This window comes from Elephas maximus, chromosome 27, assembly GCF_024166365.1.
Source record: "Elephas maximus indicus isolate mEleMax1 chromosome 27, mEleMax1 primary haplotype, whole genome shotgun sequence".
Taxonomy (NCBI): domain Eukaryota; kingdom Metazoa; phylum Chordata; class Mammalia; order Proboscidea; family Elephantidae; genus Elephas; species Elephas maximus.
The window spans coordinates 36,881,455-36,900,774 of NC_064845.1; the positions used below are offsets into that span (position 1 = coordinate 36,881,455).

The 19,320-nt window shown below is 47.3% G+C and overlaps 2 protein-coding genes across 5 annotated transcripts in view; both read right to left on the reverse strand.

Annotated features, from left to right (window-relative positions):
• The window catches only part of LOC126068466 (uncharacterized), a 1,054,989-nt gene that overhangs the window by 282,151 nt on the left and 753,518 nt on the right, over nucleotides 1-19,320 (reverse strand). The window lies entirely within an intron of this gene.
• Nucleotides 6,472-19,320, reverse strand: part of LOC126068451 (ral guanine nucleotide dissociation stimulator-like) — a 480,137-nt gene continuing 467,288 nt past the window's right edge. The window contains exons 2-7 of one of the 3 annotated variants that reach the window (XM_049870990.1): nucleotides 12,915-14,238; nucleotides 11,908-11,988; nucleotides 10,066-10,259; nucleotides 9,365-9,424; nucleotides 8,258-8,451; nucleotides 6,472-8,012 (exon numbers count right to left, since the gene is read on the reverse strand). In XM_049870990.1, coding sequence (XP_049726947.1) covers nucleotides 7,024-8,012; nucleotides 8,258-8,451; nucleotides 9,365-9,424; nucleotides 10,066-10,259; nucleotides 11,908-11,988; nucleotides 12,915-13,049 — 1,653 coding nt within the window. In that variant the 5' untranslated portion in view covers nucleotides 13,050-14,238 and the 3' untranslated portion in view covers nucleotides 6,472-7,023. Of the gene's footprint in view, nucleotides 8,013-8,257; nucleotides 8,452-9,364; nucleotides 9,425-10,065; nucleotides 10,260-11,907; nucleotides 12,045-12,914; nucleotides 17,213-19,320 lie in introns of those variants that run through there. The other 2 variants (XM_049870989.1, XM_049870991.1) reach the window with 2 other exon arrangements.

The following is a 19,320-nucleotide window of genomic DNA, read 5'->3' on the forward strand; positions in this document are numbered from 1 at the left end:
TTTCAAAGTTGAGATCCCTAAAAGTTACATCTTTGGGTGGATAGTAAATGCACACACTCACATAAGTTACACTCATACACACATTCACACTCACACCCACTTACACACAGACATGTACACTCACATTCACACGAGACAACTTCTACTCACACATAGCTACTCTCACACTTATGCAACTCACACACACACACATTGAGGTACTTATATTCACATATTCACAAACTTGTATACTCATGTTCACTGTCACACAACTTACACTCACGTTCAAATACACACATTACACTCAAATTCATAGTCACACACACATTCACATTTACACTCCTGATTACAAACACAACTTACACTGGCACACTCACATTTACACTCTCTCTCTCTTTCTTAAAGCCCTGGTGATGCAGTGGTTAAGAGCTCGAATGCTAACCAAAAAGTTGGCAGTTCAAATCCACCAGCCGCTCCTTGGAAACCCTATGGGGCAGTTCTACTCTGTCCTGTAGGGTCGCTATGAGTTGGAATCGACTCAATGGCAACAGGGTTTTGGTCTCTCTTTCTAACCCACCCACACATATACTCTATCTCAGTCCTTTGAGAAGGACTCAGCTGGAACCAGAATGGGACAATTAGAACATTTTCCCCCTGAATTTTGCCACATGGGCTGAGTAACTGCTAAGGGGTCTTGTCATTGCTGCATTATTTCTTCTGTCCTTATTTGTGTTTTTCCTTCAATGAATCTCAGGGTTTTTGTCCCAAAATACAAATTTCTGTATTACTGCATACAAAATTTATATAAACACAAAAGTGTTTCTGCTAAACTTCATAACATTAAAAAAAACTACTACCCTCAGTCCCAATGTTCAGAATTTGATTCCCTTGCCATGTATATACCTTATATGTTTTAGACAGCACCTCTTTTGATATTGGTGACTGAAGTGTTTTAAAATTTAAAAACTCCTCATGCTCAGCTAACAGCCCCAGACAGCTGGGGGCCTTAGGGACACAAGTCTGTCTGGGGACCTTTGTGTCACTAATATGTGCTCATGGTGGCAGTTTCTCTGGCTCTATCTTGGTTCCAGGGTGAATTCAGGGCCCCACCTGAGCTGGACAGTGTGTGGGCTGGAGAACTGCCTGGGCAGCCTGCATAGAAGTGGGCAGGAAATAGTTAAACAACAAAACATAAAAATAAAAACCTCAGATAGCTGTAGCTGCTGGGGGTGGAGGAGGGGGAATGGTTCCCAGTGCAACATCCAAGTCCTCCCAGAGCTGATGATGACACAGGGGAGGGCTTTGGAGGCTGTTTAAATCCCTTCCCACCCAATTAACAGCACAGGCTTTAAGACCCCTTCATACTCCGGCGACACAGATCAGAGGGTGCACAGCCCAGAGCGAGGCAGAACGCCGAACAGTACAGGCAGTACAAGGCCATTCCCAGTGAACCCGGCAGCAGCAGTATTTCACAGCCTACTTGGAAAAGGAGGCATGATTCCCTTAATGTCCTAACAGCAAAAGGTAAAGTTAAAGCTACATGAAAACCAGAACAAAACCTGTTTCCGTTGAAGCAATTTCTACTCATGGCGACCCCAATTGTTACAGAGTAGGATCAAGCTCCATAGGGTTTACTTGGCTGTAATCTTTATGGAAGAAGATTGCCAGGCCTTTCTTCTGTGGCACTGCTGCATGGTTTCAAATCCCCAACCTTTTGGTTCGTAGTCCAATGTAAACTGTTTGCGCCACTGTAGTGTGATAGATGACTTTTGTGTGGCCTTTCTAGCCATGGTCTTGCAACTCCCACCCAAGTGATTGGGTGGGACTGTGCAGATATGGTAATTGTGGCCTACCAAAGGGATTGGTCAGGTTTGCCATTCTGTTGGGCTTGAAATGAGCCACCCCAGAGGCAGGAAGGAGAGGATCCCACCACCACCAAAGAAGAATAGCCAGGAGCGGAGAGCATGTCTTTGGACCTGGGATCCCTATGCCGAGAAGCTCCTGGACCAGGAGACAGAGAGAGAGAACTGTAACACTAAAAGCAGTGAGAAGCTGCAGCACAGACCCGGCAGCAGGGAGACTGCGCATTGGGCTTTCCAGCTGACGGACAGGGAGTGCCTTTGGGCAGAGGCCTAGGGCCAGGGAGAACTGTGCCTGCGAGCATGGCTGGGAAGAGGCTGCCCAATGGAAGAACTGAATCCTTGAGTGTCCCGGGGCTGAATTGTAACCTGTTATTTCAGTAAAAAAAAACCCATAATCATGAATATGGCCTGTGAGTTCGGTGTGGCCACTGCAATGAATTATCGAGCCCAGCAGAGAAGTAGAAAGTGCTGCGCGAGGGACAGCTGGTGTCAGAATTGGTGAAGACGGTGCAGAGAGGAGGCGTGTTTGGCCTCCACCTCATGGGGCCAGGCTGCGGCCGTTGATCTTGGTTCTCTTCCCCCTTGTGAGGTTAGAGGAGGTCACTCACCATCCCCGTGCTGCTTCTACAGCCACCCAGGGACCTTAAAGCTATGTGAACACAGCTGATAAAGGTCTGTCCCTTTAGGCTGGAAAAGAATGAGAATCCTCTGCAATCTCAGTGTAGAAGCCAAAACAGACAAAGAACTTTTATTTAAGAAAGCCCCTTTCCTAATGCCTGAAGGCTTGATGTGGAACAGCGTGGCACACAAAGGAGGACCAGTGAGGACTGCAGAGCCTGGTGACAGAAGAAAAGATTGGACCAGGACAGAGAAGTCCTTGCCACACCCAGGTGAGGAGTCCCTTTGGAGATTGATGCCAGAACCACATGGTATGGAAATTGTCTCTGACTTGTATTTTTCACTTCCTGACTTACTCTTTTTTTTTGGACTCACTCTTGCTCTCGTTTTATTATTTGAGGTAGGATTAATATGTCTCAGTCAGGCCCTAAAGAGAAACCCTCAAGACTTGTCCACTTTCTGGGAATATCTGAAAGTCCAACATTTGTGTCTAATCACCTTCAAGGCTCACCTTCACCACGATTATCTCATCCCTCTGTTTCCTTCGGTGATAGACTGTCCCATTGCGGTGAGATTGGGGTAGTTTTGGGAGTCTTTTTGCTTAATGATCTGGCTGAATTAAGATTAATGGACCCAACTTTCCTTTAAGAAAGGATAACACTCTGTTTTCTCAGACTTAGAGGGTCCGAATTCCCCCAAACCAGTTGTGTGCTATTTTTCCCTCATATACATCAGGGTGCAAGTAGATCTCAAGATCCATAGCCTCAAAAAGAAAAAGAAAACTATCACTCCCCTTCGTCTCTCCCCTTTTAGGGCCAAGGAAAGTCCATGTGTTCTCTCTCTCTTAGAACTTTATATTAGGGTCTTGGGCCAATGGGCCTAGACCAAAATTCATTTCTCCAGACTTAGAGATCTGAATTACGGGGGAAGGAACAATGGTGAACGTAAGGGTGGTAATGGTAGCGGTGACAGGTTTTGTAATGGAGGTGGTGATGCTGATGATGTTGATATTGAGAGTAGCAGGGGTGGTTCTGGTGACAGGGGGCATCATTGCTGGTGGCGGTAAAATTGATGGTAAGAGTGATGGTGATGGTGGTACTGGTAAGGATGGTGGTGATGACTTGTGTAAGGGAGGTGGTGATGGCAGTGGTGGGTAGCATGATGATGGTGGTGACTGTAAGTGGTGTGATGATGGTGGTGGGTTGTATGATGGAAGTGGTGATGGTGATGATTATGGTTGGTGGTGTGATGGTGGTGGAAATGGTAGTATTGGTGTTGGTGATGGTGGTGACAGTGGTAGTAGAAGTGGTGGTGGTGGGTTGTATGGTGGAGATGGTGATGGTTATGGTGGTGGAGGTAGTGGTGGTGGTAATAGTGATGGTTGGTGCTGATGTTGGCCATGGTTGGTTGTGATAAGATACAATCAATTCCTTCTCTCCCAGGAGACCCCCCAGTTTCTTGTGTAACTTGTGCTAATCTTCCTTAGACTTCTGCATGCTACAAGAGGAGCTGCTTTCCTAGTAAAATACAAATGTCTTATTCATGGCATAAAAGCCCTTGGCCTACATCTGCATAGCAAAAGTGGATCTCAAGATCTGCTCAAATATGACTTGGCAGCTTCATTTCTTGAAGAAGAAGGAAAAACTACTGGTGGTCTACCCACTACACAATTTTGCTAACCACAATAAAAAAAAAAAAAAAGGTGTATATAATTCCCACTTCATTGTATGGGTACAGACATTCCTTGTCAAACCTGTACTTGTCCCAAGAAAGACTCTAGTAAATGGACCTCTTCAGGCATTGAAGATAGGGGGCCTGGGCAGGAAGGACCTAACTGACAACTCTATAGTAAGGAGTTTGATGCCCTGGGTGACAAGAAATCCTTCCCTCAATTTTACCCTGCACTCCCAGATTAAACCTGCACACAGGCCACCTTTCCTGTATCTCTTGCTTTAACTCCCATTCATTGATTGCCTACTATGTGCCAGGCATCATTCTGAGCGCTTCACCAGTATTTCAATGTAATCCTCAACAATAGTGCTGTGAGGAAGACAGTATTACTCCCATTGTAAAGCTGAGGAAACCAAGGGTCAGAGAGGGGCAGTAATTTGCTGAAGATCTCACAGCTAATAAGTGGGAAAGGTCCTACACATATTACTATGCCTCTCCTCATTATTCCACTTCAGCAGATCACAGGATGAAACACCCAACAATGATAATTTCAATCCACAATGGTGCTTAAAGCAATAATGGTTTTTGTCTGCCCTAAAGGCCCAATGTAGAAACAGGGGTCGCTGGCAAAGGACAAGGAGCCCCCACTCATTAATGTGAGTTCTTTGGTCCCTTCGGAGAAGTCTATCACAAACCACTTTCCCGTACCTCCTTGACTCCTATTCCTCAATCATGTTCCTTCCAAGTCCCTGCCGATCCAGCCAAACCATTGACCACAGCCCATGAATCAGTGTACAATTGCGTATCTGGCCATTTATCCTTCCAAGCAGAGTGAACAACCAGGCACACCGCCTGAAGTTCTGCCATTGGGAAGATATCCCTTCACCACTGTCCTTCAGGGAAGTCCCAGAAATGGGCTGCAGTGGTGCCACTGTGCACATTCAAATGGTGCCTGCATATCACGCAGAACCGTCCATACACCAGGCACGAGTTTTCTCTTCCTCAGGCAACTGATCATGAGGCACTCCCAATGAGGCCATAGGTGCAGCCTGGGAGAGGGCAGGTAATATGACAGGAGTGGGGACCATGAGCATTTGGGCCATTTCCTTATACAAATTACTTGAGTGTTCAGGTCATGCTCAGGCCCTGTATCGTACATACCTCTTCCATTTAAGGATGGAGTGCTGTTGTGCACATCCAGCTTTATGGCTCTATGGGTCAGACAACACCCAATTCATGATGGGCAACTCAGGACACATGGTCATTTGGTGGCCCATGGTTAAGAGTTCAGTCTCTACTAAGACCCAGTAACAAGACAAAAGCTGTTTCGCAAAAGGAGAGTAGTTAACTGTGTAGGATGGCAGGGTTTTGCTCCCAAATCCTAAGGACCTGCACTGTGATTCACCAATAGGAGCCTGCCAAAGACCCCAAATAACATCGTTATTTGCAAGTGACTCTTCAAACATCATTTCATTAGCTGGATCATATGGCTCAAGTGGCAGAACAGCTTGCACGTCAGTCTGAACCTCTTGCAAGGTCTTCTCTTGTTCTGGGCCCACTCAAAACCAGCCCTTTGATAAATAGGCTGGAGTAGCACACCCAAATGAGGGGTATGTTGCTTCCAAATACAAAGACGTCCAGCAGGGGCTGTGCCTCCTTTTTAGTTGTAGGAGGGGCCAGATACATCAACTTATCCTTCACTTTACAAGGAACATCTTGACATGCCCACACCACTGGAGCCCTAGAAAGTTCACTGAGGTGGAAGACAACTGAATTTTGGGGGAATAATTCCTACCTTCTAGCAGGCAAATATTCTACCAATAACTGTGGAGTCATTGATACTTTTTTCTTACTATGTCCAATCAGCATAATGTCATCAGTTTAATGGACCAGTGTGACATACTGTGGAAAGGAAGGGTGATAAAGGTCCCTATGGATTAAATTATGACATAGGGCTAGGGAGTTGATATACCTTTGAGATAAGACAGTGAAGGTGTACTGCTGGCCTTGCCAGCTGAAGGCAAACTGCTTCTGTTGATCCTTCAAAACAGGGATGGAGAAAAAGACATTGGCCAGATTAATGGCTGCATACCCCAGGAAATGTATTGATTTGAAGGCCATGTTCCCAAGGAAATGCCTTTTCCAACTGATTGGCTGCTCACATCAGATCATAAAATGGAGTGTGATTACATAATGTCAGCCAGACCCCTGAGAATCATGGCCTACCCAAGTTGACACATAACATTAACCATCACAGTGGTGATGAAAATGTTCTGAAGGAGACACTGGCGATGGTGAATAAAATTGTGAAAAAGTACATAAAACCACTATATTACACACTTGCAAGCTATTACAACAAAACTTTATTTAATGAGAAGTCTACCAGTTAAAATACTATAAACTATACAGAATAAATTGAGCTGGGAAAATACTACAACAAAACCAAGAACTACCCACTCAGGTGAGGAGAAATAAGGGTCTGCTTCTGGAGCAGATGTTCCCTGGCTGTCAATAAGGAGCTGCTGTAGAGGAGATGTGGCAACTAGTTAGGCCTCTGGTGCCCCAGACGGTGCTGGAGATGGAGGATGTAATGGTGTATGGGGCTCCAGTGTTAGAACAGGAGCTGGATCAATATCTGGGAGCCAGTTGCAAGTGGCCCAGGATGGAAATCCACCCCTCCAGCTGGCCCTTCATCTAGTGTCAGTGATGAAAATGGAGAAGAAAGACCTGTGCCAGTGAAGCTTTGGTTTTGGTGCAAGAGTGGGTTCAACATCAGTAGGTGGTATAGGAGCAGGTTTTGGATGTATCCCAGGATAAGACTCTGACCCTTCAGCTGGCTCTTCATCTGGTGTCAGTGAAGCAGCTCGTGATGGTGGCCTAAGGAGCTCCAGTGTTAGTCCAGGAGCATGATCAACCTCACCAGGTGGTCCAGGAGCCCATTATGGTGTTGGCCGAGGAAGAGAATCCGATCTTCCAAAAGGCTCTCTGTCTGCTCAACTTGCTGTTGGAGGACCTGTTGATGTACCCAGCTCCAATGTTGCTGCAAGGACAGAATGTAACTCATGAAGTTTTCCTTGAATGTGTTCTGGAAGTCGCCCAGGGTAAAAATCCAGCTCTCCGTGTGGTGGCAGTGCTGGAGCTGGTGATGCTCTATTGAGCTTCGGTGTCCGTTCAGTACCAGGATCCACATCACCAGGTTGTCCATTCTCTGGCTCTGCAGGTGGCCCAGGTTAAGAATCCGAACCTCCATGGGGCTAGCCCTCTGCTGCCACAGCTGAAGCTCATCATGGAAGAGCTGGTGCTCCACGGAGCTTCTGTGTTGGAGCAGGAGCAGAATCGACATCAGCTGGTGGTCCAGGTTCCGGTTCTGGAAGTAGTCCAGGGTGGGAATCCACCTCTCCATCCAGTTGTCCATCGGATGCTGGTGATGGAGCTGGAGGAGGGCCTGGGCTACATCGAGCTCTGGTGTTGGAGCAGGAGCAGGACTGACAGTAGCCAGTGGTCCAGGAGTTGGCTCTGAAGGTGGCCCAGGATAAGACTCTGACCCTCCAGCTGGCTCTTCATCAGGTGCCAGCACAGGTGCTGGTGATGAAAGAGCTGGGGTGGTATGGAGCTCCAGTGTTGTAGCAGGAGTAGGATTAACATCAGCCAGTGGTCCGGGAGCCAGTTCTGGAGGTGACCCTGGATGGGAATCCACCCCTCCAGCCGGCTCTCCATCTGGTGCAGGTTCTGGAGCTGGCGATGTAATAGGCAGTGTGCTATGGAGCTCCGGTGCCAGTACAGGAGCAGAATGTACCCCAGAACATGGTGCAGGAGCCAGTTCTCGGGGCAAAGATGGATCTTGAGCTACTTTTACAACTGGCCCTGGCCTTGGTTCTGGAGCTGCAAGAGGAAAAATGTTCACCAATATGACTGCCTTTCCTCATACCTTTCCAATGATGAAAAACATCTCATTGCCATCAAGAGAAGCCCATTCCCAAGATTTCCACCCCAGGAAGTCTTCCCAGACCATGGTCCACCAGAGGAGGGTCTGAGGTTACTCTGCGCTATAGGTCAACCCCAGCCTCTGGGGGTCTTCCCATGTCCCCCTCACAAGCTCACGTGCAGGCATGCCCAGTCCTCCTCACCCTCTGGCTCTGTCTCAGTGACCTCCATTTGATCCAGCTGGGCCAACAGAAGTTGGGCACGGTGCTCTAGATGTGAGCCTGGCATGTTCACCTGCACATACTCCATCACGAGCTTTAGGCAGGGGAAGTCTGGGGGCTGATCGAAATCCTCTGAGTATTCCTTCAGCCACGTGCCCAGGATAAAAGAGATGGCACTAGGGGTGGGTGGTGAAGAGCAGGGTCAGAGGCCTGGCTTTTCCTGACACACTGCCCTCCCAGGGCACCCCTGCAAAGGGCCCTGTGTCTGCCCGTCCTTCCAAAGGTCAGCACCACCCTGCATCACACCCTCTGGCTATCCTGGCAGTAGCAGGCCTGGTCACTGAGCAGAGGGCTAGCACACAGCCTCCATCCCAGGGAGGTCCCCATCAATGATCTAAAGAACTCTCCCTCCTTGGGAAGCCTGAATTACATCCCTTTCTCTCCCCTGGCCCTCTCCCCACTGGGCAGTAACCCTCTAAGGGCACGGAGATGTGTGTCTGCATGTTCATCTCACAGCCTGGCACACAGTAGTGCTCCAGGATTATCTGATGCTGGGCGACACATGGAGGCTGTCCCCTTCCCCAGATGCCCAGGCCCTCAGTACCCTCCTCTGGAGAGTGTGCAGCACCATGCTGCCTGATTCTCTGCACACGTGTGATCGTCTCTTCTCCCATTGACACTGTTCTCCCCTGGGACAGGGGCCCCGCATAGCAGCTGAGCATCCACAACTGGGGATTGAGATTCAGGAGCAGATTTCTCTCCCTTCCACCCCGCACCTCCTATTTTGGGCCCCCAATATGGGGGGGGGGGCAAATGGAAATGTGAGGGGATTGTGCGGGGATGGGTTCTCTCAGGGGCCTCTCTGAGCCCCCAGCCTCCCCTCTGCTCCCCAGAATGCCCAGGTTCCATCCCCAGCTCTCTATGACTGCTTATCTCCTGCAGGAGGTGCTTCTAAACTCATTCCTGTAGTGGAATCCAGATGTGTGGGGTCCAGAGTCTGCCCAGCCCCAATCCAGACACAGGCCCCGTACAGCTTTCACCCTTCTGAATAGACAGGAGCCCCTCTTTGTCCACCCACAGTCCACTCACCCTTTCAGCTGGTCTTGGGGTTCAGCATCCTGGGCAGAATAGGGGTGGTTACATCCATACCTAGAGGTGGTGTGAGGGTGTCACATCTAATGCACTGTGGACACTACTTGCTTAAGATGTCTAATGTTCCTGTCTGACTCCCCGACTAGAATGGAGGTCCAGGAGGGCAGGGCTTCCTACCTGCTTCGTCTACTGAACGATGCTAAGTGCCTAGAACAGTGTCTGCAACAGTAGGGGCTTCATAGACAACTGGTAAATGAGTGAACCCAAGCAGCACCTTCCCAGGTATCTGAGAGTCCTGGGACCCTTCTACCAGCCTCCAAGATCCCCGTTCTGGCAATACCAAGGACAAGGATCCACTAAATGGAATCTCAACCTCCCCTTTACAAATGGGAAATGAGTTTGCTCAAGGGCACACAGTGAGTGAAGGTTGAGGCAGACAGTTTCTTTATGGGGGAGAAGAAAATAATAAATGTGAACATCCCAGACCCTCCAACACCCTTTACCAAAGAGCTGGGCTCTGGTACACACTTTCCATGGCTTGTCCCACGGGGCCCTGACAGTAATTCTAGCTGATTTGTCCTTTATCGCCCCACTTCTCAGTGGAGCAAACAGGCTCTGAGTGGTGAAGTGACATTCTGCAGACTCACAACTGGCAGGGGACAGAGCCTCCACTGGGCTGTGGAGGGCAGGGCGCTCACCTTTGGAGCAGCTGGTCTAGGACCTGCTGGGTGGTGGCGTAGGTTCTATAGGTTCCCAGGAAGATTCTGATGTAGGAGAAGTTACCCTTTAGGAATGCGAGCACCAGGTGCTCCACCAGCTTCTCCAGTGAGCCTGCCTTGAAGGTTTTCATCACCCAGGCCTCATCCAAGTCCTCGTCAGAACCACAGACACACTGGGGTGGGACAGAGGAGGGACATATTGTCAGAGGCAGCCTCATGAACCACCAGGAGGGTCAGGGCCACGGAGCTCAGACCAGGCACTCCCTCTCCCTCAGTGACCTGTGGCAGGAGGTGGGACATGAGTGCCTTCAGCAGAAAACAGGGCTGGGCTTTCCAAGCACATTTGGAGGTGGAGAGATGATTAGAAACATTAGGAACCTGAAGTTATTTTGTTAACTAAGTAACCATGGTATCTCCCTGGAGGAAGAGCAGTGTTCCAGTGAGTCCTCACAAAACACCCCATTCCAGTGATGAGAAAACAGAGGCTTGGTGATGTCTAGTGTTTCCTCAAAGTCACCTGGTCAGCCCCCAGAACTGTCCAACACTAGGGCTCTGCGATGTTCCCTCTGTGCTGCGTAAGGCCTGCTCTGCTCCTGACTCAGAGGGGAACATCTAGTGCAAGCTCACTCCTTCCCGGCTGGGGACAGTGCACAGAGCAAACACACCCATGAGATAAGCAGGACACGGATATTTCTTTCTGTACATCAAAGGGGGTTTTGAGAACCTGAAGCTATGGAATACCCAGATCCAGCCAAGGGTGAGAACCTGGAGATCCTTGGGTGGGAGAAAGACCCCCACAGGATCCAGGATGTGAACAAATGACTCAGAAAGAGTGAAACTGAATGGCCAGCGAAGGACTGAGAAGGGGCTTGGCTTCTCAGGGCCAAAAAGCACCTCAAAGCCACCCTGCAGTTCCATTGGCCACCGTGACAGCAGATTGGCAAAATGGAAAAGAACCCTAAGACCCAGAACTGGCTCGATGTAGGGACACAGCCGTTGTCAAGACTTTTGGGCCATGGGACTGCGACTTTTGTTTTGGGAAGGAGTCTGGCTCTAGTGATCCTAACTTGAAATGTGCACATCCTTCCCCCAGCATGCCACTCCTGGGAGTCTGTCCTGAGTGGGTCTGTGTATGAGGACACATGTAAGCATTCCTGTAGCCCTGCTGAAAGGGCAGCACAAGGAATCAGTCCAGGGCCAGTCTCATGGGTGTGTTTGCTCTGTGCACTGTCCCCAGCCGGGAAGGAGTGAGCTTGCACTAGATGTCACTGTGGGGACTGGTCTCCCTTCTGGAACATTCTGTGGTAAGGACACAGCTCCTGAACTGGATGGGTCACAGGATGTGTTTCTTGAGCTTGCAGTGGCAGAAAAAGATGTGTCATAGCCTGAGCCCTGCACTTTAGGGTAGAAGAAGCCTGCTAAGCATGACAATGTGCGAGGCTGGGAGAAGGTGTGGAAGGACAGCCCAGCCGACTGCTGCCCAGGGCCCTGGGATTGGAAGTTAAACACTAAAACAGCAGCAACATGCAAAAAGACCCATGGGCTTATGTGAAGGGACGACAGTATAAAAAACTCCTTTCTGATATTCTTACAAATATGGGAAAAGAGGCTTTGTAGCTGGCCAGGGCAGGGAGGGCAGTGGCAGGGGGGTAGGAGGACAGGAAACGGTGGTGGTCAATTTCATTGAGAGGGGACTGGGGGCCCTCAAGTGGGAAACTCCTGGGAGAGAACTGGGGGTCTCCAGGGTGCTGTCTGGGCCCCAAGCACCCTCTGGTCATCTAGGGTCCCACCCAGGGACCCAGACCCCTCCCCTGCACTTACCCTGAGCCTACACCAGCCCTTCCTGGACCCCAGCTGGGTGATGCCATTCTCCTTTTCTTTGGGGATCTTCTGCACCTGGTTCTGGAGAGACAGTGGTGGCAGTGGCCCGGGAGGCATCAAGGGCCCCTCTGAGCCACCTCCTTCACTTTCTGCCCCTTCAGGCCCTTGTGCCCCCTGGGCCTTGGAGGAGCTCCCAGTTTCCCATCTGTCACCATGTGATGAGTGGGTCGGCCTAGGGGTGCACCATCCAGCCCTGGCCAAGCCCACGGATAGAAAAATCAACCTTTGAGTTTTGCAGCAGGATCTGGGAGAAGCCGGACTAGCATAGGGTCAGCAGTGGCCCAGGCAATTCCAGTAGTTAGGACTGTGATTTGACTGCCCCACTCAGGCGAGCTGCATCTCAGAGAAGCCCCAGGTGAGAGTGCTGACTCGGTCTGTGACCCTGACAGTCCCTCCCTAAAGCCCTGGTCTGAACTGGGACCTCTGGGCAGGCTTAGGTTCCAGAGAGTTCTATGTGATCAGTGGGATTGGGGCAGGGACTTGAAGGAGGTCTCTGCCTTGATGCCCCAGCTCCCAGTCTCCAAGGCACCCGACCTGATGGATTAGGCCCAGCCACCACCCCATTGCAGGTCAGACCCAGCCCCGTGAACCCAGTGATGGTGAGGGGCTGTGGGGCTGGAGCTTGGGGTTGCCCTCAAGCAACAGCACCATTTTCATCATCCTCATCATCACTTCTCCCCTCCCAAATCTCCCCAGATCACATGGCCCTCCTTCTCTGACTCCCATCCTCCTCCCTTCCAAATGGACCCTGCCTTATCCAACAACTTTCTGTCTCATCAGTTCTGTCCACATTTCCTCCCTGCCCCTGTTTAGCAGGGACCCCATGAGGACAAGGGCTGGCATGGCCTGGGGGCTGGTATGATCTGGGAGAGGGATGTGAGGCTGCCCAGGTGGGATCACAGTGGTGGCCTGGCTTGGACTGGCAGCTCTGGGCCACCCTGTGTTACCTTCGGGTTCCTTTTGGAAAGTGGCCAGAGCCTTCGGGGGTGGGATATGAGACCATGTCTCAGCCTTCGGGACAGGGTCGAACTCCTGGCTTTCTCAAGCTTCGGTTCAACAGGGGATGAGAAACAAGAAAACATGTTCTCAGTTCAAGCGTTTCCACTCAAGTGAGTTGGGTAGGGGGCTTTGTTTACAATGTGGGTGCCTGTTTACCAGGGTTCCAAGTTCTATGTACTCTGGTGTCAAGTAAGTGAGGTCATGTTCTGGGTCCCCTGACCTGGGCCCAACCTCAGATGAGACCTCCCCAAAGTCTCCTCTGGGCTGCTGATTGCTCACCTCTCCCCAGGCCATCTCCATAACTCTACACAGTGACACTAACACAGCCCCCTCCCCTTCCCCCACAGAACCTGGGGAGGGCCTGGGTGCAGCAGACAGAGCTGGGTTCAGACACAGCTCATCCCTCTTAAGCAATGTGCAACCCTAGACAAGTCTTTGTGCTTCTCAGAGCTTCCCCAGTCCCCCACCCCACACAGTGGGCATCAGTCTAGCATCTTCTTCTTAGGGATATCAGCAAGTGTTTGTGAGATAAGAACCCATGGGCTGATGTTGCATTTAGCTAATTAGAGGCAGATTATTCAATAGGCAAGGTAAGTACAGGGCTTACTGGTTACCAGATCATATGTAGTGAACATTTTCATAGTTTTTCACCACATCAAAGACTCTGCTTCTAGGTATGGCTGGCATCTGTCTCTCTCCCAACCCCACAGCACCTTCCTACGGAATCAAAGCCTCTTTTTCAATTTACAATCCCTGATGGGGGCAGATGACCCAGTAAGCAAGGTAAGCACAAGTTTACTTGTGCTTACTTACAAATCTGTAGTGAACAATTTCACATACGCTTCACCACATCAAAGGTGTGGTGTTCACCACACTTACCTTGCCTTTTGGAATATCTGTTCCTGTAGCTAATGCACAAACTCAGAGATGGAAGAATTTCAAGCAGGGGTGGGAAGCAGCATGCATGGAGTACACCTTCAAACAGGGCTGGGTACTGGTGCTGTGATCTTGGGAAAGTCACTTCCCCTCTTGGCCTAACTACACTAGTACCATTTACATCTTCTATTTTTTGAGTGAAGAAAACAAAAATGTTTGATGCACACATACAAGGAAGAAATACTCATAACAATTATAGTCCTCATTTCTGCAACTGATCATGTGGTCATAACTGGTATTTAAAACTACCTTCTTCTACCACCCCTTCTGTTTTCCCTTTACCCTCAGCAAGCACCTCAACTGATTATAGTTCTTTGCCTGGTGGGTGAATCATACCTTCATTTCTGAATGGTCTGGGCTATTAGCAATCATGTCAGAATTGGGTTCCTGTAGTTTTCCATTGCCTTTTATCACAGGGCATGGTAGTACTACATGACGTCCTAAGGAATCTCCTGTATTCCAGAAATCCTCTTCCTTACATTTATCATGCAATATCACTCTGATTTCCCCTTGGTAATCAGGATCAATCACACCAGCCAATATGGTAACCCCTTTCTTTGCCTGCTGATCCAGAGGCCAAGGAGCCCAAAGTGGCTAGGTGGCATTCTTAACTTCCAGTTCGATCAGTGTTTTTCTCCTGCTGGGATCATTCCTCACTTTGAAACTAAGATCCCTAGGGTCTTGGGGATAGGAAGCAAAAATTTTGCAAGTGAGACCCTAGGGGTAATAGTGAATGGTGCCACTTCCGTTTCCATCTCTTGATTCCTGGACCCATGAATCCTGGCTATGGGAGAAACAAGTTTCTGTGGAGGATGGCAGGGCTTTTTTCCAAAATCCTAAGGGTCTGCACTGTGATTCACCAACAGGAGACTGCCAAAGACCCCAAACAGCATCTCTATCTGCCATGGACATTTCCAAAAGCATTGGATATGCCAGATCACATGGCCCAAGTGACAAAGCAGCTTGGACATCAGCCTGAACCTGGTGAAAGGCCTTCCCGTGTTCTGCGCCCCACTCAAAACTACCAGCTTTTCAAGTCACTTGATAAATAGGCTAGAATAGCACACCCAAATGAGGGATATGTTGCCTCCAAAATCCAAAGTGGCCCAACAGGTGCTATGCCTCCTTTTTAGTTGTGGGAGGGGCCAGATACACCAACTTTTCCTTCACTTTGCAAGGAATATCTTGACAAGCCCCATACCACTGGGGCCCTAGAAATTTCACTGAGGTATAGGGAAAATGAATTTTGGTTGGAATAATTTCCCACCCTTTAGCATACAAATGTCTTACCAATAAGTTTAGCGTCATTGATACTTATTTCTTACTAGGTCCAATCAGCATAATGTCATCAATGTAATGGACCAGTGTGGTGTCTTGTGGAAGGGCAAGGAGATCAAGATCTGTGACGGTTACGATTGTGTGTTAACTTGGCTGGGCCATGATTCTCAGTGTTTTGGCAGTCCTGTAATGTTGTGATCACTTCCCTATTGAGATTTAATACGTGATCAGCCCCATGATGGGATCTGCTGTGAGTAGCCAATCAGTTGAAGGGAGCTTCCTTGGGCATGTAGCCTGCATCAAGTGTGGACAGACATTCAAAAGGGCTCGGGGGCTTTTGCTCATTCTGGACTCTGTAGCTGGCTGCCATTTCTCTGACCTCCAGTTCTTGGGACTTGAGCTAGCAGCTTACCTGTGGTCTTCCTGCCAATCTTGAGATTTGCCCATTTTCACAGACTGTGAGCAAGAGCCCTGCTCTCTGGCCTGCCAATCTTGGGTTTACAGCTCCTGTGCCTATGTGAATCAGAGGGCTCTTTCCTGACCCGTGGACTTGGGACATTCCCATCTCTACAACTGCTAGAAATTCAGGCTGGTTTCAGAAGAGGACGTGGAACCAGGGATATCATTGCTGATGTCAGACGGATCCTGGCTGAAAGCAGAGAATACCAGAAGGATGTTTACCTGTATTTTATTGACTATGCAAAGGCATTTGACTGTGTGGATCATAACAAACTATGGATAACACTGCGAAGAATGGGAATTCCAGAACACTTAATTGTGCTCCTGAGGAACCTTTACATAGATCAAGAGGCAGTTGTTCGGACAGTACAAGGGGATACTGATTGGTTTAAAGTCTGGAAAGGTGTGCGTCAGGGTTGTATTCTTTCACCATACCTATTTAATCTGTATGCTGATCAAATAATACAAGAAGCTGGACTATATGAAGAAGAACGTGGCAACAGGATTGGAGGAAGACTGATTAACAACCTGCATTATGCAGATGACACAACCTTGCTTGTTGAAAGTGAAGAGGACTTGGAGCACTTACTGAGGAAGATCAAAGACCACAGCCTTCAGTATGGATTGCACCTCAACATAAAGAAAACAAAAACCCTCACAACTGGACCAATGAGCAACATCATGATAAATGGAGAAAAGATTGAAGTTGTCAAGGATTTCATTTTACTTGGATCCACAATCAACAGCCATGGAAGAAAAGTCAAGAAATCAAAAGACGCATTCCATTGGGCAAATCTGCTGCAAAGGACCTCTTCAAAGTGTTGAAGACCAAAGATGTCACCCTGAAGACTAAGGTGTGCCTGACTCAAGCCATGGTATTTTCAATTGCATCAAATGCATGTGAAAGCTGGACAATGAATAAGGAAGACTGAAGAAGAGTTGATGCTTTTGAATTGTGGTGTTGACGAAGAATATTGAATATACCATGGACTGCCAAAAGAACCAGAATGCTCCTTAGAGGCAAGGATGGCGAGACTGCATCTTACATAATTTGGACATGTTGTCAGGAGGGACCCATCCCTGGAGAAGGACATCATGCTTGGCAGAGTACAGGGTCAGCTGAAAAGAAGAAGACCCTCAATGAGGTGGATTGACACAGTGGCTGCAACAATGAGCTCAAGCATAACAACGATTGTAAGGATAGTGCAGGACTGGCCAGTGTTTCGTTCTGTTGTGCATAGGGTCGCTATGAGTTGGAACTGATTCGATGGCACCTAACAACAACACAAAACAACAACTGCATGACCAATACACCTTCAGTTCCCTACCTCATGGCTACAACTCTCCAGCCATACATCCTAATTTACACTGCAGGGAACTTTATCACCTTTCCCTTCCACAAGCTATCACATGGGCCCATTACACTGACTGGACCTAGTAAGGAAGACGTGTCAGTGAATCTGGACTTATTGGTAAAATGGTTGCATGCTATAAAAACAAAATGGTTGCTATGGAGAGGGATACAAGGCGATATAGGACAATACAAGTTAGGTTTTTACTTAGAAAAATAGGGGTAAATATTAAGGTAACCACAAAGAGGTATAACAACGCCATAACTCAAAATAAAAACCAAGAAAAATGTAACGACTCAGCAAACATAAAGTCAAATACTATGAAAACGAGGATCTCACAATTTACAAAGAAAAACGTCTCAGCACAAAAAAGTAAGTGGAAAAATTAAATTGTCAACAACACACATAAAAAGGCATCAAAATGACAACACTAAAACACATACTTATCTATAATTACGCTGAATGTAAATCGACTAAATGCACCAATAAAGAGACAGAGAGTCTCAGACTGGATAAAGAAACACGATCTGTCTATATGCTGCCTACAAGAGACACACCTTAGACTTAGAGACACAAACAAACTAAAACTCAAAGGATGGAAAAAAATATATCAAGCAAACAATAAGCAAAAAAGAAGAGGAGTAGCAATATTAATTTCTGACAAAATAGACTTTAAACTTAAATCCACTACAAAGGATAAAGAAGGACACTACATAATGATAAAAGGGACAGTTGACGAGGAAGATATAACCATATTAAATATTTATGCACCCAATGACAGGGCTGCAAGATACATAAATCAAATTTTAACAGAATTGAAAAGTGAGATAGACACCTCCGCAATTACAGTAGGAGACTTCAACACACCACTTTTGGAGAAGGACAGGACATCCAGTAAGAAGCTCAAAGGAGACACGGAAGGCCTACTTACAACAATCAACCAACCTGTCCTCATTGACTTATACAGAACTCTCTACCCAACTGCTGCAAAGTATACCTTTTTTTCTAGTGCACATGGAATAGTCTCTAGAATAGACCACATATTAGGTCATAAAACAAACCTTTGCAGAATCCAAAACATCGAAATATTACAAAGCATCTTCTCAGACCACAGGGCCATAAAAGTAGAAATCAATAACAGAAAAATTTGGGAAAAGAAATCAAATACTTGGAAACTGAACAATACCCTCCTGAAAAAAGACTGGGTTATAGAAGACATCAAGGAGGGAATAAGGAAATTCATAGACTGCAACGAGAATGAAAATACTTCCTATCAAAACCTCTGGGACACAGCAAAACCAGTGCTCAGAGGCCAATTTATATCGATAAATGCACACATACAAAAAGAAGAAGGAGCCAAAATCAGATAACTGTCCCTACAACTTGAACAAATAGAAAGTGTGCCACAAAAGAATCCATCAGGCACCAAAAGCAAACAAATAATAAAAATTAGAGCTGAACTAAATGAATTAGAGAACAGAAAAACAATTCAAAGAATAAACAAAGCCAAAAGCTGGTTCTTCGAAAAAATTAACAAAATTGATAAACCACTGGCCAGACTGACTTAAGAAATACAGGAAAGGAAAAAAATAACCCGAATAAGAAATGAGATGGGCCACATCACAACAGACCCAACTGAAATTAAAAGAATGATATCAGATTATTACAAAAAATTGTACTCTAACAAATTTGCAAACCTAGAAGAAATGGATGAAATCCTACAAAAAACACTACCTACCTAAACTAACACAATCAGAAGTAGAACAACTAAATAGACCCATAACAAAAAATGAGATTGAAACGGTAACCAAAAAACTCCCAACAAAAAAAGCCCTGGCCCGGATGGCTATACTGCAGAGTTCTACCAAACTTTCAGAGAAGAGATAACACCACTACTACTAAAGGTATTTCAAAGCATAGAAAATAAAGGAATACTACCTAACTCATTCTATGAAGCCACCATTTCCCTGATACCAAACCAGGTAAAGACATTACAAAAAAAGAAAATTACAGACCTATATCCCTCATGAACAGAGATGCAAAAACCCTCAAGAAAACTCTAGCCAATAGAATTCAACAACACATCAAAAAATTAATCCACCATGACCAAGTGGGATTTAATATGAGAAAAACCATTAATGTAATCTACCATGTAAATAAAACGAAAGACAAAAACCACATGATCTTATCAATTGATGCAGAAAAGGCATTTGACAAAGTCCAACACCCATTTATGATAAAAACTCTCACCAAAATAGGAATTGAAGGAAAATTCCTCAACATAATAAAGGGCATCTATACAAAGCCAACAGCCAACATCACTCTAAAT